At 41.3% G+C, this 18,004-nt stretch overlaps 1 protein-coding gene and 1 long non-coding RNA gene across 6 annotated transcripts in view; one reads left to right on the top strand and one right to left on the bottom strand.

Annotated features, from left to right (window-relative positions):
* The first annotated feature begins 4,606 nt into the window (after positions 1–4,606).
* LOC135493239 (uncharacterized) overlaps positions 4,607–18,004 on the top strand; it is a 29,171-nt gene continuing 15,773 nt past the window's right edge. The window contains exons 1-12 of one of the 5 annotated variants that reach the window (XM_064780370.1): positions 4,607–4,743; positions 5,061–5,346; positions 5,484–5,611; positions 5,929–6,027; positions 7,255–7,350; positions 7,565–7,860; positions 7,971–8,194; positions 8,428–8,625; positions 8,710–8,896; positions 12,037–12,141; positions 12,359–15,819; positions 16,043–16,251. In XM_064780370.1, coding sequence (XP_064636440.1) covers positions 8,860–8,896; positions 12,037–12,141; positions 12,359–15,588 — 3,372 coding nt within the window. In that variant the 5' untranslated portion in view covers positions 4,607–4,743; positions 5,061–5,346; positions 5,484–5,611; ... (4 more) ...; positions 8,428–8,625; positions 8,710–8,859 and the 3' untranslated portion in view covers positions 15,589–15,819; positions 16,043–16,251. Of the gene's footprint in view, positions 4,744–5,060; positions 5,347–5,483; positions 5,612–5,928; positions 7,351–7,564; positions 7,861–7,970; positions 8,195–8,427; positions 8,626–8,709; positions 8,897–11,413; positions 11,589–12,036; positions 12,142–12,358; positions 15,820–16,042; positions 16,252–18,004 lie in introns of those variants that run through there. The other 4 variants (XM_064780373.1, XM_064780372.1, XM_064780369.1 and 1 more) reach the window with 4 other exon arrangements.
* LOC135493240 (uncharacterized) lies at positions 11,857–16,195 on the bottom strand. Its single transcript, XR_010448214.1, has 3 exons — positions 16,138–16,195; positions 15,789–15,847; positions 11,857–11,966 (listed from the first exon to the last, which is right to left on the bottom strand). It is a non-coding gene; the product is annotated as an uncharacterized LOC135493240 (long non-coding RNA).

Raw genomic sequence — 18,004 nt, 5'->3', positions numbered from 1 at the left:
AGCAAGTTGGTGAAGACACTTGTAAGTAAGAAAGAAAAACCTTGTACTTGATGCGCTGTTGCACAGGAAGCCAATGTAGAGACCTGAGTACTGGGGAAATGGAAGATCGTTTCTTGTTCTTGGTAATTAGGCGAGCGGCAGAATTTTGTACCTTCTGTAGGGGTATAATTGTTGAATTGGGACAACCAAGGAAAAGGGAATTACAGAAATCCAGGCGAGATATTACAAGAGCCTGGACATATAACCTGGTGGTATTTGGAGTTAGATATTTTCTGATTTTCCTGATGTTACGAATGTGAAAATTGGTGGCCCGTACACAGGTGTTAATGTGTTCTTTGAAATTGAAATCACGGTCAAAGATCACACCCAAATCTCTTGCAGAAACAGAAGAATATACATTTGCATCAATGATACGGATGGCGGGGAGATTAATAGTGCTGCTGAACCTGCGGGAACAGATTAGCAGAATCTCGGTCTTGTCGCCATTACAGCTAAGAAAGTTGTCGACCAACCAGAGATTTAAATCGTGGACAGCATTAGAGATCTTGGAGCAGGTGGTACTAATCTCAGTTATAGTGAAGGCCACATACAATTGATTGTCATCAGCATAAGTGGTACATAATGGCATGCTTATGGATGATTCCACCAACTGGGGTAGTGTAGACAGTAAAAAGTACTGGTCCCAGTATAGAACCCTGGGGAACACCGAACTTGATAGGACTAGGTCTTGACAATTTGCCGTCAATACATACCTCTTGTGATCTGCTATCAAGATAAGACGAAACCCATGCCAGTGCTGTGCCAGTAACACCCATAGCAGCAAGTCTCTGAAGTAGTCTGGAATGGTCCACAGTGTCAAATGCGGCGCTCATATCGAGTAATATGAAATGGCCAGGGCCATTGTGCTCACCTCATGTGGAGGAAAGATGGATAAAGAGCATGGTATTGTGTCATGTAGTGTTAGGTTTGATGTAGGTCCAAGCAATTACAATTTCCCCAAAATGGCCAATTTACAGTACATTCGACCTCTGTGACCTTGAAAAGTAGGTCAAATCAAAGAAGACCCGGGTGACACATTGAATGGTTGTTAGAATTAGATGTACCTATGATATAAAATTGGTGCCAATCGGGCAAGTCATTACTAGGAATAATGGCATTTTGAAGAATTTAGGATTTGGCCCCCTCCCTGGAGGCCAAACGGCAAATCAGATCGCACCAAACTTCGGTTCCTGAGATCACCTGACCAAGGGGTACATGTGTACTTAATTTGTGATCAAAAGTCATTGCAGTTAAGAAACGTGCCATAGTTACGGCCTGACGGCGAATTTACGCCATTTGACCTCTGTGACCTTGACAAGAAGGTCAAATTAAAAACCTGTGTGACATATACTGTATGGTGGTTAGATGTACCCATGATATCAAATTGGTGGCAATCGGGCAAGAAGTTAATTAATAATCACATTTTTAAGGTTTTGGTATTTTGCCCCCTGGTGGTCAAGTGGTGAATCATATTGGACCAAACTTCAGTCCCTGAGATCACCTGACTAAGGGGTAAATGTGTACCAAATTTGGTATCAATAGTCATTGCAGTTTAGAAACGTGCCATCGTTACATCCTAACGCCCAATTTACACCATTTGACCTCTGTGACCTTGAAAAGGAGGTCAAATCAAAAACCCGGAGGATATATGATGCACCTTTGCTAGAAGTACCTACCATATTTTTTTCAAAATTTCGCGACTACTATTAAGGGAGATATTGCATATTTTCACTTTTAACGTTTGGCCCCCTGGTGGCCAAACCATGAAACGAATCGGACTGAAACTTGGTCTCCAAGGTGTCATTACATAAGGGTACATGTGTACCAAGTTTCAACTCAATAGCTCTAACAGTTACGAAATGTGCCCTGCTAACGGACGACGGACGACGACGACGACGACGACGACGACGACGACGACGACGGACAACGGACGCCACGGTATGGGATAAGCTCACCTCTGCTAAGAGGTGAGCTAACAAGGAGTACACACTTCTTTTCATCAAGTGCATGAATTATGTCATTGTGTACTCGCAATAGTGCCGTTTCAACACTGTGAAGTGGTTTGTAAGCAGATTGAAACTTGTCAAGAGCACCGTTTTCAGCAATATGGCTTGATAACTGATTGCAAACCACCCTCTCCAAAACCTTTGAAAGGAAGGACAGGTTAGAGACAGGCCTGTAGTTTTTGAGTGTGTCAGCATCTAAGGATGGCTTCTTAATCAAGGGATTAAGAATAGTTGTTTGAAAGAGCTTGGCACCATGCCACTTTCCAATGAGGAATTGACTATCTTGCAAATCAGGCGCATAATGTCTCCTGGTAGGCACTTCCTAAGCAAAGATGTTGGGAGTGGGTCTAATGCACACTGTATTGGTTTCATGTCACTACTGAGTTTGATTAGCCCGTGTTCAGTTACAGGCTTAAATACATAAAGGTATGAAGTCAGTGAATAATGTTCATCTAATGATTCATTCGAAACTGACGCTGGAAACTTGTCTCTGATGAGTTGCACCTTCTCACTGAAAAATGAACTGAACCGTTCAGCAAGTTCAGAAGAACACTCATGACTAGGCAGAGTAACAGACCCCCTTCCATACAGAAGTGATTTAACAGTCTTGAAAGTCTCTGTAGTTGGTGAATTGAGAAGACGAGCTGAAAAATGTTCCACCTTGGCAGCTTCGATCATTTTGTCAACATTACGAGCTTGACTCTTCCATACCTGGCGATCAACGGTGAGTTTACTCCGGCCGTATTTTCTCTCGAGCTTGCGCTCCAGCTTCCTGGCAAGAATGATATCATCGTTGAACCAGGGGACGTTGGGTCGCACATGCACAAGTTTCGACTTGGCAGGTGCATGCTTGTCTAGAAGGGAACCAAGCAATCGATCATAGCTATCAACGAGTGACTCGAGATCGGAAGACAAATCTAAGCCTTGAACACCATCAGAAACATCAGAAGCAAAAGATTTGATGTCAATTGATTTGACCTTCCGGTATCTAATAGTTTTAACAGGCAATGGCGGCTTGGCCATGTTGACCGTGAACGACACTGCATAGTCATCGGAGATGCTGGCATCTGATACATGAATGTTGGACACAGATGCATCACCGACCCTTGAAATAACAGCATCTAACAAGTGGCCCTTGTCATGGGTTGATTTGTCAACGTGCTGTAGAAGATGATAACATTGTGTCAAAAATTGTTTTCTTCACTTTACAGTGATGCAGCATTGCGATGCGATGCAAAAACATTTTTAAAAAAATGGTATGTCACACTTCTACTAATTTGACTTCACATACTAGTATCCTCCAGAGGTTTTTGATTTGACCTACTTTTCGATGTCACAACCATGGGGTTAAAAATGTTGACCCTGTTTCCTCTGGTTGAGGCAAGGCGACAGGAGTCATGACTTTGGTATCTGGAATTTGCTTGCAGTAAAAGCTGATTCTGCTGTTTACCTTGGTGGGGCAATTATGGCACGCAATTATGAGGCGCCAAACGTTCCAAAATTATTTAGCTTTTTTAGGTGTCGAAAAACATGTTATATAGCTAAATATTCAACATATCCGATTTCGAAACGATTGATATATAAATCCTTTGCAGTAGTCGTTATATATCTGTCTTCTTAGCTAAATTCAGCTTTATTTTCTAAATCGAAACTTTAAATCCTAAATACAGAAAACTGTGAACATTCCCTGGATTTAGAAACGAGATTTAGATTTAGATTTCCGATTTAGCTAAATGCCGTTTTTTGTACCTATATACGTCGTTTTTATGATATTTTATCATAAATGGTATATAAGGCGTTATGAGGCGCGCCAAACGTTCCATAATTATTTAGCTTTTTTAGGTGTCGAAAAACATGTTATATAGCTAAATATTCAAAGATATAGATAAATACATATTTCTGAAATGTGCATTTATAAATTGTTACTTTTGATCATAAATCTTGAATTATCAGTTTAACTTTCTATATAGGATTTATGCATTTTGTACACAGAAAACTCAAGATATATCTAAATATGAGAACCTAAATCTAAATACGAGAATGGTGCGACCTTTTTTGTATATTTAGGATTTAGAGAAGCAGATGTTGAAAAAACTCTGTATTTAGCTATATGCTAAATATGAAGTTTTGTAGAAGGCGTTATTTATAAATCCCGAAATGAAATCGTAAAAGGGAAGTTTAGAACTTATCTGAATCCTATACATATAAATAATATTTATGAATAGTAGCCAAGTCTAAATCCAAAGTTAATATGCAAATGAATTTAGTAATGTTTTTTATCGTAAGCGACAACACACTTATTCATGACGTCAAGAGGAGTGGCGCGATCAGGTACACATGGTACCAGTGATTTACACTTCCGAGTCAGTCAGTGTATTTTTGTGCAATGTCCAGCGGTAATGATCAAGGTATGGACAATGGCCTAGCTGATAGGATTGCTGCAGCTGTTGTCCGCGCAATGCAGGAGTCAAACAACAACCTGAGCCTCAGCACCAGTAGGCTCTCTACTACTAGTACTAGTACTACATGTAGCAGCATGACAAATAGTAGGCCTAGGCCTAGTAGTATGTCAACAAGTACTAGGACTGCTCATGCTGCTGGTACTGCCACTGCCAGTAGGCCTGCTGGGCAAACACAAGTACAGGGACTTGGCCTTGGTGGAGGAGATGAGAAGGAGTTCCAGACCAATAATAGCGAGGTAGGTAGGCATGTCACTGATGGATACACACACTAGCCACTAGGCGCAAGGCCTACTCAACTATGTCACATGTCATGCATTGCACGTGTGCGTACTGAAGCCCCTGATGCTGAAGACTATAACAGCACGGTCTATAAAGTGAGCTTGGCTTGCTTAGACCCGGCCAAACCCCTGAATAGCAGCTGGCTAGTTAAGGGTCAAAGAGTGAGGGCTATGGCTATAGGCCCTACTTGCAAGGCTACGGGTACTGCTATAATGGATTAATGCGCGCACTGTTTTCATGCAATGCATCTTATACAATAGCCTATCTATTTCAGAAAAATGGCGACTTCCATCCCTGGTTGCGAGAAGAACGAGTGGGAAAAGGGCTTTTACCAGTAGTACAAGAACAGTGTCGAAGGAGGTGGTTTGCCTGCCATATGTTTCCTCGCCATCGATTGGAATTCCTCGTCAGGAAAAGCGAGCAAAATTAGCTGAAGCTGGTCTGATCAGCAAGGTCACTCTGAATTCCCGCCAAACCCCAACCGAGGTATTGGAGGAAATTTCATCACTTTTCCGTGAAACTTATCAAATCCGTGGCCAGTTTGAGTTCCATTTCTTGAGGTAAGTGGTGCAAATTTTCCTGTTTACTTGCTTCTGTTCAGTAACTTGTATTGCTAGATACATGTACATGTAATTGCTAAAATGTTGGTTTGTAAAATGTATGATTCTATCTACTTAAATTTTCAACACAATTCCAGGCAGTAAAAGGCTCCAGCGTCCTCGGGTTTCGACAAGTTTTAGATGGGGAGGCAAGGAGGTGCTCGCAAATTCTGGGTCACAAACTATATATATAATGGCTTCCGAGCGGTACCCTCCAATTGAAAATGTAAGTATGTTCTTGGTGTAATGATTTCATGAAGTCTTGACCATTGACGGATACTCATTTTATTTCATATTTGATGTCCCTGTAATGTTATGGCGTACCAGTTCGTAATCAATATATATCGTGTGCCTTATTTCTTTCAAACTGTTGCCCAGTTCTGAAACTAGCGAAACTGACAAATCTGTTGAGGAACTGGATGATGAACCACCACCACCACCAGAGAAAAGGTAATTATTGGTAACTCCAACTTAGGCTTTTAACAGACTTCTGATTGCTACAAACTAAAAATATGTTTTCATGTATATTTGATATGTTTTCAGACCAAGACGAACAGCCCGACCACCTGTGCGCTATCAAATTTCTGATTCAGAAGATGATGAACTTCCTGAGTGGTTGCACAATAACAATCATGATGACAGGTAAACACATCCTGGCACATCTCGGTCTGGTTCCTCCGCCCCTCCCCTGACCACTTGTGCTGACCCTTTGACAGATGATTCTGATGGTAGAGGCAGTTTCACATTTGATAAATGAAACGTGTAACTCTAGGGTTGGCATGTTAAGCCTTATGAAAAAAGCTTTAAAATGGTATTTAGGGGTTTGGTTCATATTTTTTATCAATAGATACAGTTACATGTACACTCGTTTTGAAATAATACAGGTTCACAACATCATCTTTTGTAAAATGTAACATCATAGTTATTGTCTTTTTCAGGTCTGCTAGTGCTCGAAATAATTTGACATCGTCTGTACCTATGGTATTGCCATCTACCTCTCATGATACCAATCCTCCTGTTCCAGATGCAGATGATCATTATTTAGCTTTTGTGTCAGTTCTCTTCATATCTATATGTGTGATTATAGAAAAGGACATGTCATTCTGTCCCAAACAGGTTTGAAGAGAAATTATTGTGGGTTTCATGGATAATATACCACTACCTGCCTGGTGGTAATTTAGCTAATGCTCTTTCCTCTGTAGTTAACCCTTTCAGGTCTGGTCCTTACCCACCCAGATCACCGAGGCGTTTTTAGTGGTTTTTAAGACTAGGTCAAAGTACTCATTTATGAGTTGAAATTACAAAGAATGACCACTTGGGTGTTGAGGGAACTGTCTAGCCTTCAAGAAAACTGCAATTATACTTGACCTTTTGACCTTGTGTCAAGGACACGTAATCCAAAATGGCTGCCGCGGGCCAGAAAAACTTTTCATTGGTAATTGATGCTGTAGCTCCTACAAAATAAATTGCCCATTGTACAAAGCCAAATATATTGTGTATTTGGTAGTTTTCTTCAGAAAAAAATTGAATACCTGCTATATAATTACATTTTTCATCTTTTATGGCTGTTTTTCATGCCTGGACAATGCTGACTGTTTGATCCAGCGTGTACTGAGGCCATCTTCCCGCCATTGTACTTTCGATTTCGTCTGCGGGGAATCCCCTTAGTTGTACAAACAGTTACGAGATGGCAGCACTGTAGTTTTGATCAGTAAAACGGCACTTGAATGCCATCCTATGTCATACGGTCCACGCCATCTGCGTGAGTATTTTGGCACGTATGTCATATGCGCCACAACCTGAAAGGGTTAAGTGATAATTTCTGCTCTGCAATACCGGTACTCATTTCCTGTATTTTCTCATTGTTAGACCACTAGAACTATTGGGGGATGATGAGGCAGCCCTGAGGCAAGCATTGGAGAACAGCTTGAATACTGTTTCTGCGACGAATGACTCTGACGTCAAGTAAGGTTGCTTTTTTTCTCAATTATACCTATAGCATCATATTGTGAATTCTATGATTTTATCACAATTTACTCTTTTCCTAACTTTAGGCCTATTTTGTGGGACAGGCATGTCCATTGATATTCCTTTTTCACTTAAACTAGTTATGTCGTTTTCTTTGACTGTATCAAGTCTCAATATCAATATTCATTGGGTGCATTTCTTCTCTCTCCAGTAGTTGCACTGTTGAAGACAGCTTGTCCAAATTGGAAATTGCCGACATCCTGAGGGCACATCAGTCAACAGTAGTGAAAGGGGACAGCAGGGTGATAACCATAAGTCGTACCCGGACCTGGGAAACTTCGCTCCCATATTTCAAAAGAAGGACATTTATGAGCCAGACAGGCTTCCTTCAAGTTGCATTTGGCTACGACGAAATAGAGGAAGATGCGGTTGACCTAGGGGGCCCTAGGAGGGAATTTTTCCGCCTTCTGCTCAAGTCCATTTTGAAAGACAGCAATTTGTTAATATGTTAGTATGCTATAGCTCTATTCAACAATAGTGATCTCCTATAAATCCGTGGAAGTAAAAAAAAATCTACATACAGTACATCATTCTGTAAGAACACTTTATTGTTTCAGCCTCGCCTCATGGGATGTCATTAAAACCCAGTATCTCTGCCCAGACTCAAGGCCTCTACTCCATTTTGGGCCAGATAATTGCGATGGTAGTAGTCCAAGGTGGAGAAAATCCTTCTTTCTTCACCCCAAGTATTGCGGCATATATATCGCATGGCGATATATCCAGAATCATGCCTACACCTGATGAAGTACCTGATTCAAAGGTCCGGGGAGACCTGAAGAAGGTATGAAAGTCCTTCTGTTAAAAAGCACAGGCATAATGCACTCTCTGTTGGTTAGTTCATGTTGATAAATCATTTATCGCAGGGCTGTGTTGCTTTCCAAATTAACTTTCACTCGAAATATGTGGCGAAAGACTTCAGACCAGTTTGCATGTAAATTAATTTTATTCCTTGCAAGTAATCTGGTATGCACAAGGTGGGTCTGTATATTATAAGCAAAGATCTTATGACTTCAGATACTGGAGACAAAAACAAGTGAAGACTTTGATGCAGCATTGTCAATGGCAGATTGGCGATTCGACATTCCTTGCATACAAACCCACATCCCTTTTGAGCGGAAAGAAACTTTCGTAACGGAGGTTGCACTGTATTTTGTTATTGTGCGAACTCAGGGGATGCTGGATCAGATGATACAAGGACTCAAATACTATGAGGTAATAAGTGCACATTTTCTATTTCTGTGTTACACACAAGTAGTGTTTATACAAACAAGTGATGTAATTTATTTTCCTTTTCAGTTACTTGACCTAATCAGAAAGAGACCTGCCTTGAGCTGTCTCTTCAGGTGGCAGCAAGATAAGGACCTCACTGCAGATAGACTGCTGCAAATCTTAAAAACCTAATTCTCCAAAGAGGGGAGTAACCGCCGGGTATTGGAAGAACATCTCATGATCAGACTGAAGGAGTTTTTCTTCAGGATTGAAGGTAAATTTTATGTCATATTTTTACGTCTCTGTGGATACAAAACTTCTATCGGAAGCGCGGGAATTTGATATGCGCACACAGCAACATGTGTTTCTTCCCAAACGAAAAGAATCGATTTCCGTGGACATGTGCTTCTTTTGTGTCTTGCTTGTAAGACCTTTTTATGAAGACAAGGGGAGAATAGAGGTAAATGTCTCAATATAGTGAAAGTAGGTACCGGCAGCCAACGGCCCAGCGTACTGGAAAACAATGGCCGCACTGGTAATTAGTGAAAGTCCATAAACTTTCCAAAGCCCACACGGCTGTCAATCTTTCTCAAATAAAAAGATTTTTCAGAATTAAAAAGCTTGTTGATTGTTCTTTCCAATGATACCAAACATCACTGTGTCTGTATTTATTTGTTACCCAAAATAAATGATCAAACATACGTTACATTCCCGCGTTCTGGTTAATTAGTCCATCAGAAATCGCCAGTGATTACGTTGTAAAACAAAGCCGCATTTGTTTACGTTTTGCGCTTCGCCGCCAGTGACCTTGACCAGTCATGACCTGGATAATTATACAGCCCTTGATTCAAGCTTTCCATACGTACCAAATTTGCATATGAATATTTCCTCCAAAATTCCCAAATTTAACTTCGAAATTATCGCTGATTTTCAGCGCCAGAATTTCCTGTGACCCGTTGAAAATAACCCCCACATATTTGGTACCAAAAAAAAGCGCAGAAAATGAACTTTGAAATAAAATTCGTATAGAAATTTTGTATCAAACGGCGGCTCTGCGCATCCCATTTAAAATAAGGTCATGCGCAGGCGCAATTGCGACACGTCAAACCAAAATGGCAGCGCCCATAGCGTGAATCGGAGATCGCGCAATATTGGCTGGAATACGCCCGTTTTACGTAAGTAATCACTGACTAAAGACCGTATCCAACATTATCAATGTAAAAGGATGTATAATTCGACATATTACTGAAATCTTTTGATGATTATTGTGGAAATGTGGCTGTTTTAGCGGCGAAGTTTTCAAATTTCCCCACTTCGAAAATCATTTTCAGAATCACCGGCGGAATTCGTCAAATTCAATTTTTTTGAGCGGTTGTGATATAAAACCATTAACACCACGATAAACTACAGATAATTCCCAACCTATCTAGCCAACTGTCACAGATTTGTTCTGTTCCTATCGTTTGTCATGTGTGACGGTGTGACGGAGAGGTTAAAAGGGGGTACCCTAAAATTTGAGTTGTGCCGCACGCGGTCTCTTAGCAACAGGCACCTGGGCGTGGCCTTGTGGGTTCTGGGAAAGACGCGGTGCAGTAGCCATTTTGTTGGGGAAATAAACCCGAGTTTCGGGAACCTCTGTCACAAAATTATAAGTTTCTCCCTTCCTTTCTTGCAGGTAAGCTAACATCTGGGCCAAAGTGACAGATAAATGTATATAGTACAAACTGATGCCCAGGTTTTTGGGCAATTTTCGTGTTTTTGAACGATATTTAGCAGTTGAAATGGCGGTGACAATCGCGGTTGGTTGCCGGCCAGACTTTTCGTGGGTTTTATTCCCGCGCTTTAGTTTCGGCCGATTAAAGTCAGGTTAATCTAAGTAACGCCCACTCTGGAGTGGTTGTGGTAGTTGATTTGGCCACCCAGAGCTGTGTGTCGTACTCGTATGTCAGATTCATGTGATTTTAGCCATGAATAAGGGTCAGAAAGGGCACAGAGATGGGTCAGCCAGAGCGCTGTTTAGTTTAACGGATAATCGCCCGGTGGCAGCAGCTGACGGTCAGAGATGTGACAATATTTTGAGATGCTGATTGTGTTTGCTACATTTGGCTGCAATATCTTTTTGTTATTCCTTCTAAGTAACTAAGCCAGAGTTAAAGACTTGTGAGTCCAGACTATAAGATATATTATTGCTAGTTATTTTCATGGTTTAGACCTGGCTGTGTAGATAAATGTAATGAGTATGATTTCAAGACAAAGAGACTGAATTGGAGTAAACTGTTGAGTAAACTTTGGAACTTTTGGTTCATGTGCAAATGTACATTGTGTATAGGTATAGGACAAGATCGCCTAAATTTCTATAGGTTGTTTCAAGGTTGTGTGATAACTTGTAGTGAAGGTTTTGGACTTACTTGATTACAAAAACAGCTTGTGAGGTCACTGTTTGTGAGTCCAGTAATGATTAACCCTTTCTGTGCTACAGATAGTCTAGTGTGAGATTATACTCTGTTTCCAAGTTGCTGGGCGATTAAGGTGCGCCCTTTATTTTATGGTTTCACCCTGTGAGTTAGGTTGGGCTGTGACCAAAATGCTGTTCATTCCATTTCTCCTTAAAGGTGTGGCCAGTTTAGGAATAATTTCCTTCGGCCTGGTTGGTGGGATTAACCCATTATTTTCGTGTTTGTTATTCTTGCCTAATCTAGATGTAGGCAGTAGCCATTTTGTTGGGGAAATAAACCCGAGTTTCGGGAACCTCTGTCACAAAATTATAAGTTTCTCCCTTCCTTTCTTGCAGCGACAATTCCCAGTACGTGTATTTGGACCCTGAGTAAGGGCTACACATGGCCCTCCTCAAAAGTTGGTTGCAATTTGAACCGACAATGTCCGCCATATTGTAGCTGAGAAACAGTGGTCACGTGATCAATTTCTGCCCTGTGATTGGATGAAACGAAAGTAAACAGTTATCTCTGGTACACGTGGCTTTGTTTACATTCTTCAGATAGTGGGTTTATTGTAGAAAACTAAAGGAAAAAGTCTAATTCTGGTTTGATTTTTTTGGTTTTCTTTATTTGCTTAGTCTTGGGAGTATTTTTGTAGGCAGTACATTTACAAATAGTTAATTCCTGTGAATTAATTTCAGATTAACATGAGGTAAAAAGGTGGTTTATTAGCCAGTGCCTCCTCTGACTGTGTGACCAAGTATGACTTGGTCAACAGCCCCCATACAGTGCATAGCTTTTGATCATGCCTTGCCATTTACATTCAGGAGCACAGGATGTCATTCTGTCTTGTTCTTCTTGGTAATGCTTGCAAAACTTCATGAATGATGATTGGACTTTGGAGTTTTCCTGAAATGAGAAGAGAAGTAAAAATACAAATTATTATGATGATTGAATAACATTTGCTTACAATTTTCAGGTACAACTACAGTGATGGAGCTGAGAACTGGACATAGCCTGACATTGACGACAACCCCAGAAGGAGACACCTGCGCCTTTCTGGAGCAAATCTCTCCTGCTTTGTGTGAGTATCATCATTCATATTTAGACTAGAGTTCTCATCTTGGTCATTAGAAGTTATAACTCTTAGGACAAATGTGCTGACACTTCACTTCTTCTTGTTCCCCTACCCATCTTCACCAGGAAGTAAGTTGGCCAGGAAGTTTGCCAAGAGTGCACTTTTTAATTTTTGTCCTGTCTATTTTTGAAAAATGCTTTTATGCTTCTTATATATATTTCAGGTGATGATCATTTTGAAGTCTTCAAAAGAAATGCGACTGCAAAAGGACGTGGAAGGCGGGTGGCTCTGCCTGCTGATGTGCGATGCAACAACCGACTACTCCTACAGCTATTCCTAATTCGCGAAAAGGAAGGACAGACATGGGATGAGCTACGTGACCTTTTCAGCAAACTCTGCCCGTCTTTGCCTGTGTCAAGGCTGCGCTGGAAAGTGGAGCATTGTGTCAAATTAGCACGAGATTTGGCTACATCAGGTGAACCATTTGGACCCTTTCTCGATGTGACTTTAAGCTTCAATTCCCTGGGCACCATCAGTGATAGCTATGGCATTTACGAATCAGATATTCTGGGGGATCCAGAGGATCTAAGGTCATATGGAAACACTGTCCAGCTCACAAATGGTTTTGTCATGGAGATCAAAACTTTTGCAAAGAAAAAGAAGATTCCGCTTGCAAAGCTTAAGAACATTTTTCAAAGTCTGGGTGCTTTGGTGAGGAGTGACACAGATTTCGCGAAGATTTTGAACGAAACTGAGGGTACATATCGCAGGACGAACAAATCCAAGAGCAGAAAGGGGCCAGACGGTGTGAGTGAATTTGATAAATTTTCACATAGTTTGTGCAAGTTGGTCATTGAAAGTAGGCCTGTGGACATTGAACCTGATAAAATGGACAATACTGATGCTGAAGATAGACATGAGGATTCTGACAATCGCATTGATCAAGAAGAGCATGGGGAACCTGTGATGGACAATACTGATGCTGAAGATAGACATGAGGATTCTGACAATCGCATTGATCAAGAAGAGCATGGGGAACCTGTGATGGACAATACTGATGCTGAAGATAGACATGAGGATTCTGACAATCGCATTGATCAAGAAGAGCATGGGGAACCTGTGATGGACAATACTGATGCTGAAGATAGACATGAGGATTCTGACAATCGCATTGATCAAGAAGAGCATGGGGAACCTGTGATTGTGAAACCAGCTTCTGAACATGTGGCAAATTTGGCAGCAATGAAACAGGCACGTGAACTCCGTGCACTCAAGGGAAGACTTGAGGAATCCAACAAAGAAAACTCTGAGTTGCGAGAACAGCTTGGGGTGTGTTCAAAGGAGTGTTCACACCATGCAAAGCGTGCAAATCTCTTGGAAAAAGAATTATCTGACAGAAAGGAGGAGTTGAATTTGAAAGCCTTGCAAAGGGAACATAGTAAATTACAGACTGAATTTGGTGACATTGCGTCTGAACTCCTTCAGTATAAAAATGGTACAAAGGCACGAAAACTTAGAGAACGAGAAAAAAACGTAACTGAAAATGAGAAAATTCTCAGGCAACACAAGGACAATGGCTGTCAACATGTTATATCTTCTCTAAAAGACCAAGTGAAAAGGTTGCAAACAGAATGCAGTACACATCTTAAAGCACTTTCCAATTTTCGCTCGAACAAAAGCACACTCAAAGCGGAAATTACGAAACTGAAAAGTGAGTGTGATGCATACATTATTAAGATCGAGGATCTTGAAGCAATTGCCGGATCAAATCGGAAACTTGTCACAAAATCGGGAACAGTCTATTCGAATGAAATCGTCAAATGTATCATTCAGTTGATTGGAGAAGTCAACATTCCAGCTGGGCGTTGTGCACCTGCTATAAAATGCATTGCTAACTGTTTGTTTGACTGCAAAGTGGAAATGAAGGACTTGCCATCCATCAGAACCACTGGGCGCTTTGCTGATAGAGGCCACGTTCTAGCCAAATATCATGTGACTGACTCCATACTACAAAATGACCGATACGACATGCATTCTGATGCTACCAGCAGGGACCACAGAAAGTACCTGGGGAATCAAATTACACTTTCTTCAGGAAATATCATGAGTTTAGGTTACATGATGATGCAGACAGAAGATGCCTCAAGCCTCCTAGATGCTGCAATAACTATTTTGAAAGAACTTGCTGATATTCATGGGTTTGTTGAAAATGCAGCTGATACTGAAGCAACCTTCAAGGAGTTGGTCAGAAAGCTTAGTGCACTGATGTCGGACCGAGCCAGTGTGAATAAAGCATATAACCGGGAATTCGACAAGAAGCGAAAGGAAATCATTGGAGATGAGTCTGCCCAGCTAGAATTCATATATTGCAATGCTCACTTTCTGCTGGGACTCAGCTCGGAAAGTGAGAAGGTGTTGAAGCAGCTCCAGAAGGCGATTGGGGATGGAACAGGAAAGCTAGGACGGGACAAACTGAACCAGTTCAAGAGTTTTTCTTCTGCTGGGGAGTCGGCTGTTTCCAGGTTTATCAGGACTGCATGCGACGTGTTAGGGCCAAGAGGAGATGACAAGTCAGGATGTCGAGACGCCTGGGAGGCTTACTGTCACTTGCAGGGTGAGCGATCGCTGGTGAAAAGCTACAGAAGTAACAGGTTCAACAACTTTTTTGAAGGGGCTGGCACACTGCATTTCCACCGCAAGGGAATTCAGGACTTTTTCTCGAACTACAGTGAATCCCCGAACCTGAAGTTGCAGAGTGTCTTGGCAGATTGCCAGGATGATGATGTGGATACCATGCTTTCGGCTGTTGGGATCACGTTTTTCATGGTAACTGGGCCTTACTGGAGGTTGATCACCAGTCAAACAGTGTACTTAGACTTGTACAAGTTTATAACCCCCATGAGAGAGAAATTTGAACTGTACTCAAAAGATGCTTCAGGCATTTTGGAAAACCAGGACTCTGTGATTCCCGAGTTTGCTGTTGAAGGCGGAGAGGTCATGCTGCACTGTACTCAGACTGTGAAGAAACCAGAACTTTTCGTCAAAACGCTACAGGCTTTGTTTGCTGGATTCCTTGCTGTGACTGACCGTCAGCTACAGGATTTTCTCCCAGGTGGGAGGTACTATGATGTTCAGGACCAAGCCATCCGTGAAAAGATGAGCCATTGCCAGCTAACGAATCTGATCGGAGAACAAAACCTGGGGGATCTAGACTACAGCCTCTTCATGAGAAGACATGCGTCACTTCATTACAGAAGCTTCATCAATATGATGCAGAGGAATCGGACGATGTCTTCCTGGTTTTTAGCAAAGACGAAAACAGAGCAGGGTCACCTTCTGTCACTCTCGGCCAAGAAAGCAGCTCCCCTTCGGAAGAAGCATCGTGATGCAGAAAAATTGAAGAAAAAAGAGCAAAAGCTGTTAAACGGAAGGCGGATATCACTCAGAAGGTGAAGAATCATGGTGGACCTTGCCTCACACCCCATGATGTCAACAGGATTTTGAAACCAGAGAATTTTAGGACAATCACAGCACAGAAAGCAGCCTTGAATGCCGAAGTACAGTACATCAAGGTGGTCCTCGGTGGCAAACATCCTCTATTCAAGTCGTCCAAGCTGAAATGTGAGGAGATCAGAAAGAACCTGAAGACTTACCTGGCAACCTTGACTGGGATAGCAGCACCAGGTGAGTTGACTTTCATTCCATAAAGTACCTAGAAAATAAAAGGATAGTTGTTTTAACTGAAATATTATCACCTTTATGCATTATCATTCTTGTTTTCAGGCAAGGAAAACAACTACATCTTCTGATTCTTCTACTGTTTTTGGGAATGATTGAGGGTGTTAACTAGTCTTGTCTTGACCATGTGAATACAAATAAGAGAAATGTTTTTTTTTGTTTACTTCAGCCTCTCCCCAACCTGATGTCAGTGTCAATGCTGATGACGATGTTGAACCTGAAGCTACTGGTGGTACTGGTAATCCCATGGATGATGACGAATACCTTTCCTCAGACTACGGAAGCATCAATGGTGATGATTCAGACAGTTATGATGGTTCAGAATCAGATGAGCCGCCATCATCTGAAAATGAAGAGGAGACTGAGAGTGAATTAGAGTTTGAAGGTAAATGAGAAAACTTTGCAGTTGCATTTATTCACGATATTGCCCAAATGGTTGTTTTTCATTTCCAGTGCAGCAACAAGTTGACACCAAATTGAAGAATATGTATTAAACTCATGACACTGACACTACAGTTCCGGTATGATGATAGTTATGATGACAGAGTCCATTGGGGTCTGCTAGTATCACCATTCAAATGCTCACTTAGACTAGAGCAGTACATTAAGGTACCCTGGTAACACATTTGTAGTCAGTATCACAACATAATGGATCCCATGTGAACACCAATTCATTGCATCTTCTCAAATTTGCAGACGAAGAACCTGGAGCAAAGCAGAAGCGGGTCCACACCACACTTGATAAGTTGGGATCCTTCAAGTTCACTGCCCAAGGTACCAGGGTCGCAGTCTACTACGAGGACAACGTTGGGAAAACAGAATGCGCCATTGGAGAGGTTGTGAAGGTCATCTCTCCAGAAAGTGCTGTGGTGAACTTCATGGAATGTGTACGAAAGAACTCCTACCATTGGCCTGGATCTCCTTACATTGACACTATTGCCAGTAAATTTGTGGTGGACTCCGATTTCCTGATGACGACTGCAACAGGCAGAATGTGGACAGTTGTAAATCATAAAGCACTGGCTTAAACATTCTCAGCATATGTGAAGAAGTACATTACAGTCAACCTCGCCTAAGTTGAACCTGTTGGGAACAAAATCGACTTAGGACAGGTGATGATAATTCAAAAGAAAAGCATGAAACATCCTGGGAATTCGCTTCGACTTAGTCAAAATTTGACTACTGCAAGTTCGACTTAGGCAATGTTGACTGTAGTTCCAAGTGATGTTTTAGAAGTTCAGTTAAGAAGTCATGACTACCCTAGATGTTTAGATACCCTAGACACTGACAGTACCAGAGTTAACATTGCTTGTTGCAGCTGGCAGTGCACATTTGAGAGTGGCTTCCTTGGTCACCAGTCTGAAGTGCTGATCCTTGGATCTTGATCTTGTTTGTTATAAGAGGGCAACTATGCCTGCATTACATGTAGTATCTCTTGGGAAGGATGTGTTTTTTATGATTCAAAGTGTATTCAGGCTTATTTAGCTTTATGGGTATTTCTTTATGTAAATTTCCCTAAAAAATGTGCGGACAGTGAGAAAGCAGAAAAATCCTCAATTTCTGAAATTTCACTATATTTGACCTGGGTTTTCTCCTATAAGCCTTAAAGATAGAGAAAAAAGGATGGTTTCATTGGATTTAGGAGGTATTATATACCCCAGGTACAAATTATCTCAGAGCTATTTTAAGAAATAACCTCTTGCTGACCATTCAAAAATGGTCCATTTCGGCGGTTTTTGAGCGTTTTTTCGTGTTACGCGGCGAAAGGCAAAAATTGGCCCGAAGCCATTTTTGGAGGTGAATATCTGCAAAATTAATTTTTTCAGGCCCCTCAAAAAAATTAGACTCACTGTCCCCACAGTTCTAATTGGGAAAATAATGCTTTCAGACATCAGAAACCTTTAAATTCTGTATTATGACCCCCTAAAAATGCCATTTTCACCAAAATCAGGGGGCGGCCATTGAGGAAAATTGCATTTTTGGATGGTCATAATTTGTTTATTACACCTTCAAATGCTGTGAATTTGCATTTCTGCATACTAGGGGGTAGGCAGTGCTGGAAAATAGGATAAATAAATGGATATTGTACTTACTTTTTTAAATATAGGCCTCCAAAAACCACTTTTTTGAA

This window comes from Lineus longissimus, chromosome 9 (assembly GCF_910592395.1).
Source record: "Lineus longissimus chromosome 9, tnLinLong1.2, whole genome shotgun sequence".
NCBI classification, from domain to species: domain Eukaryota; kingdom Metazoa; phylum Nemertea; class Pilidiophora; order Heteronemertea; family Lineidae; genus Lineus; species Lineus longissimus.
This window is presented reverse-complemented; position numbering and strand designations above follow the sequence as displayed.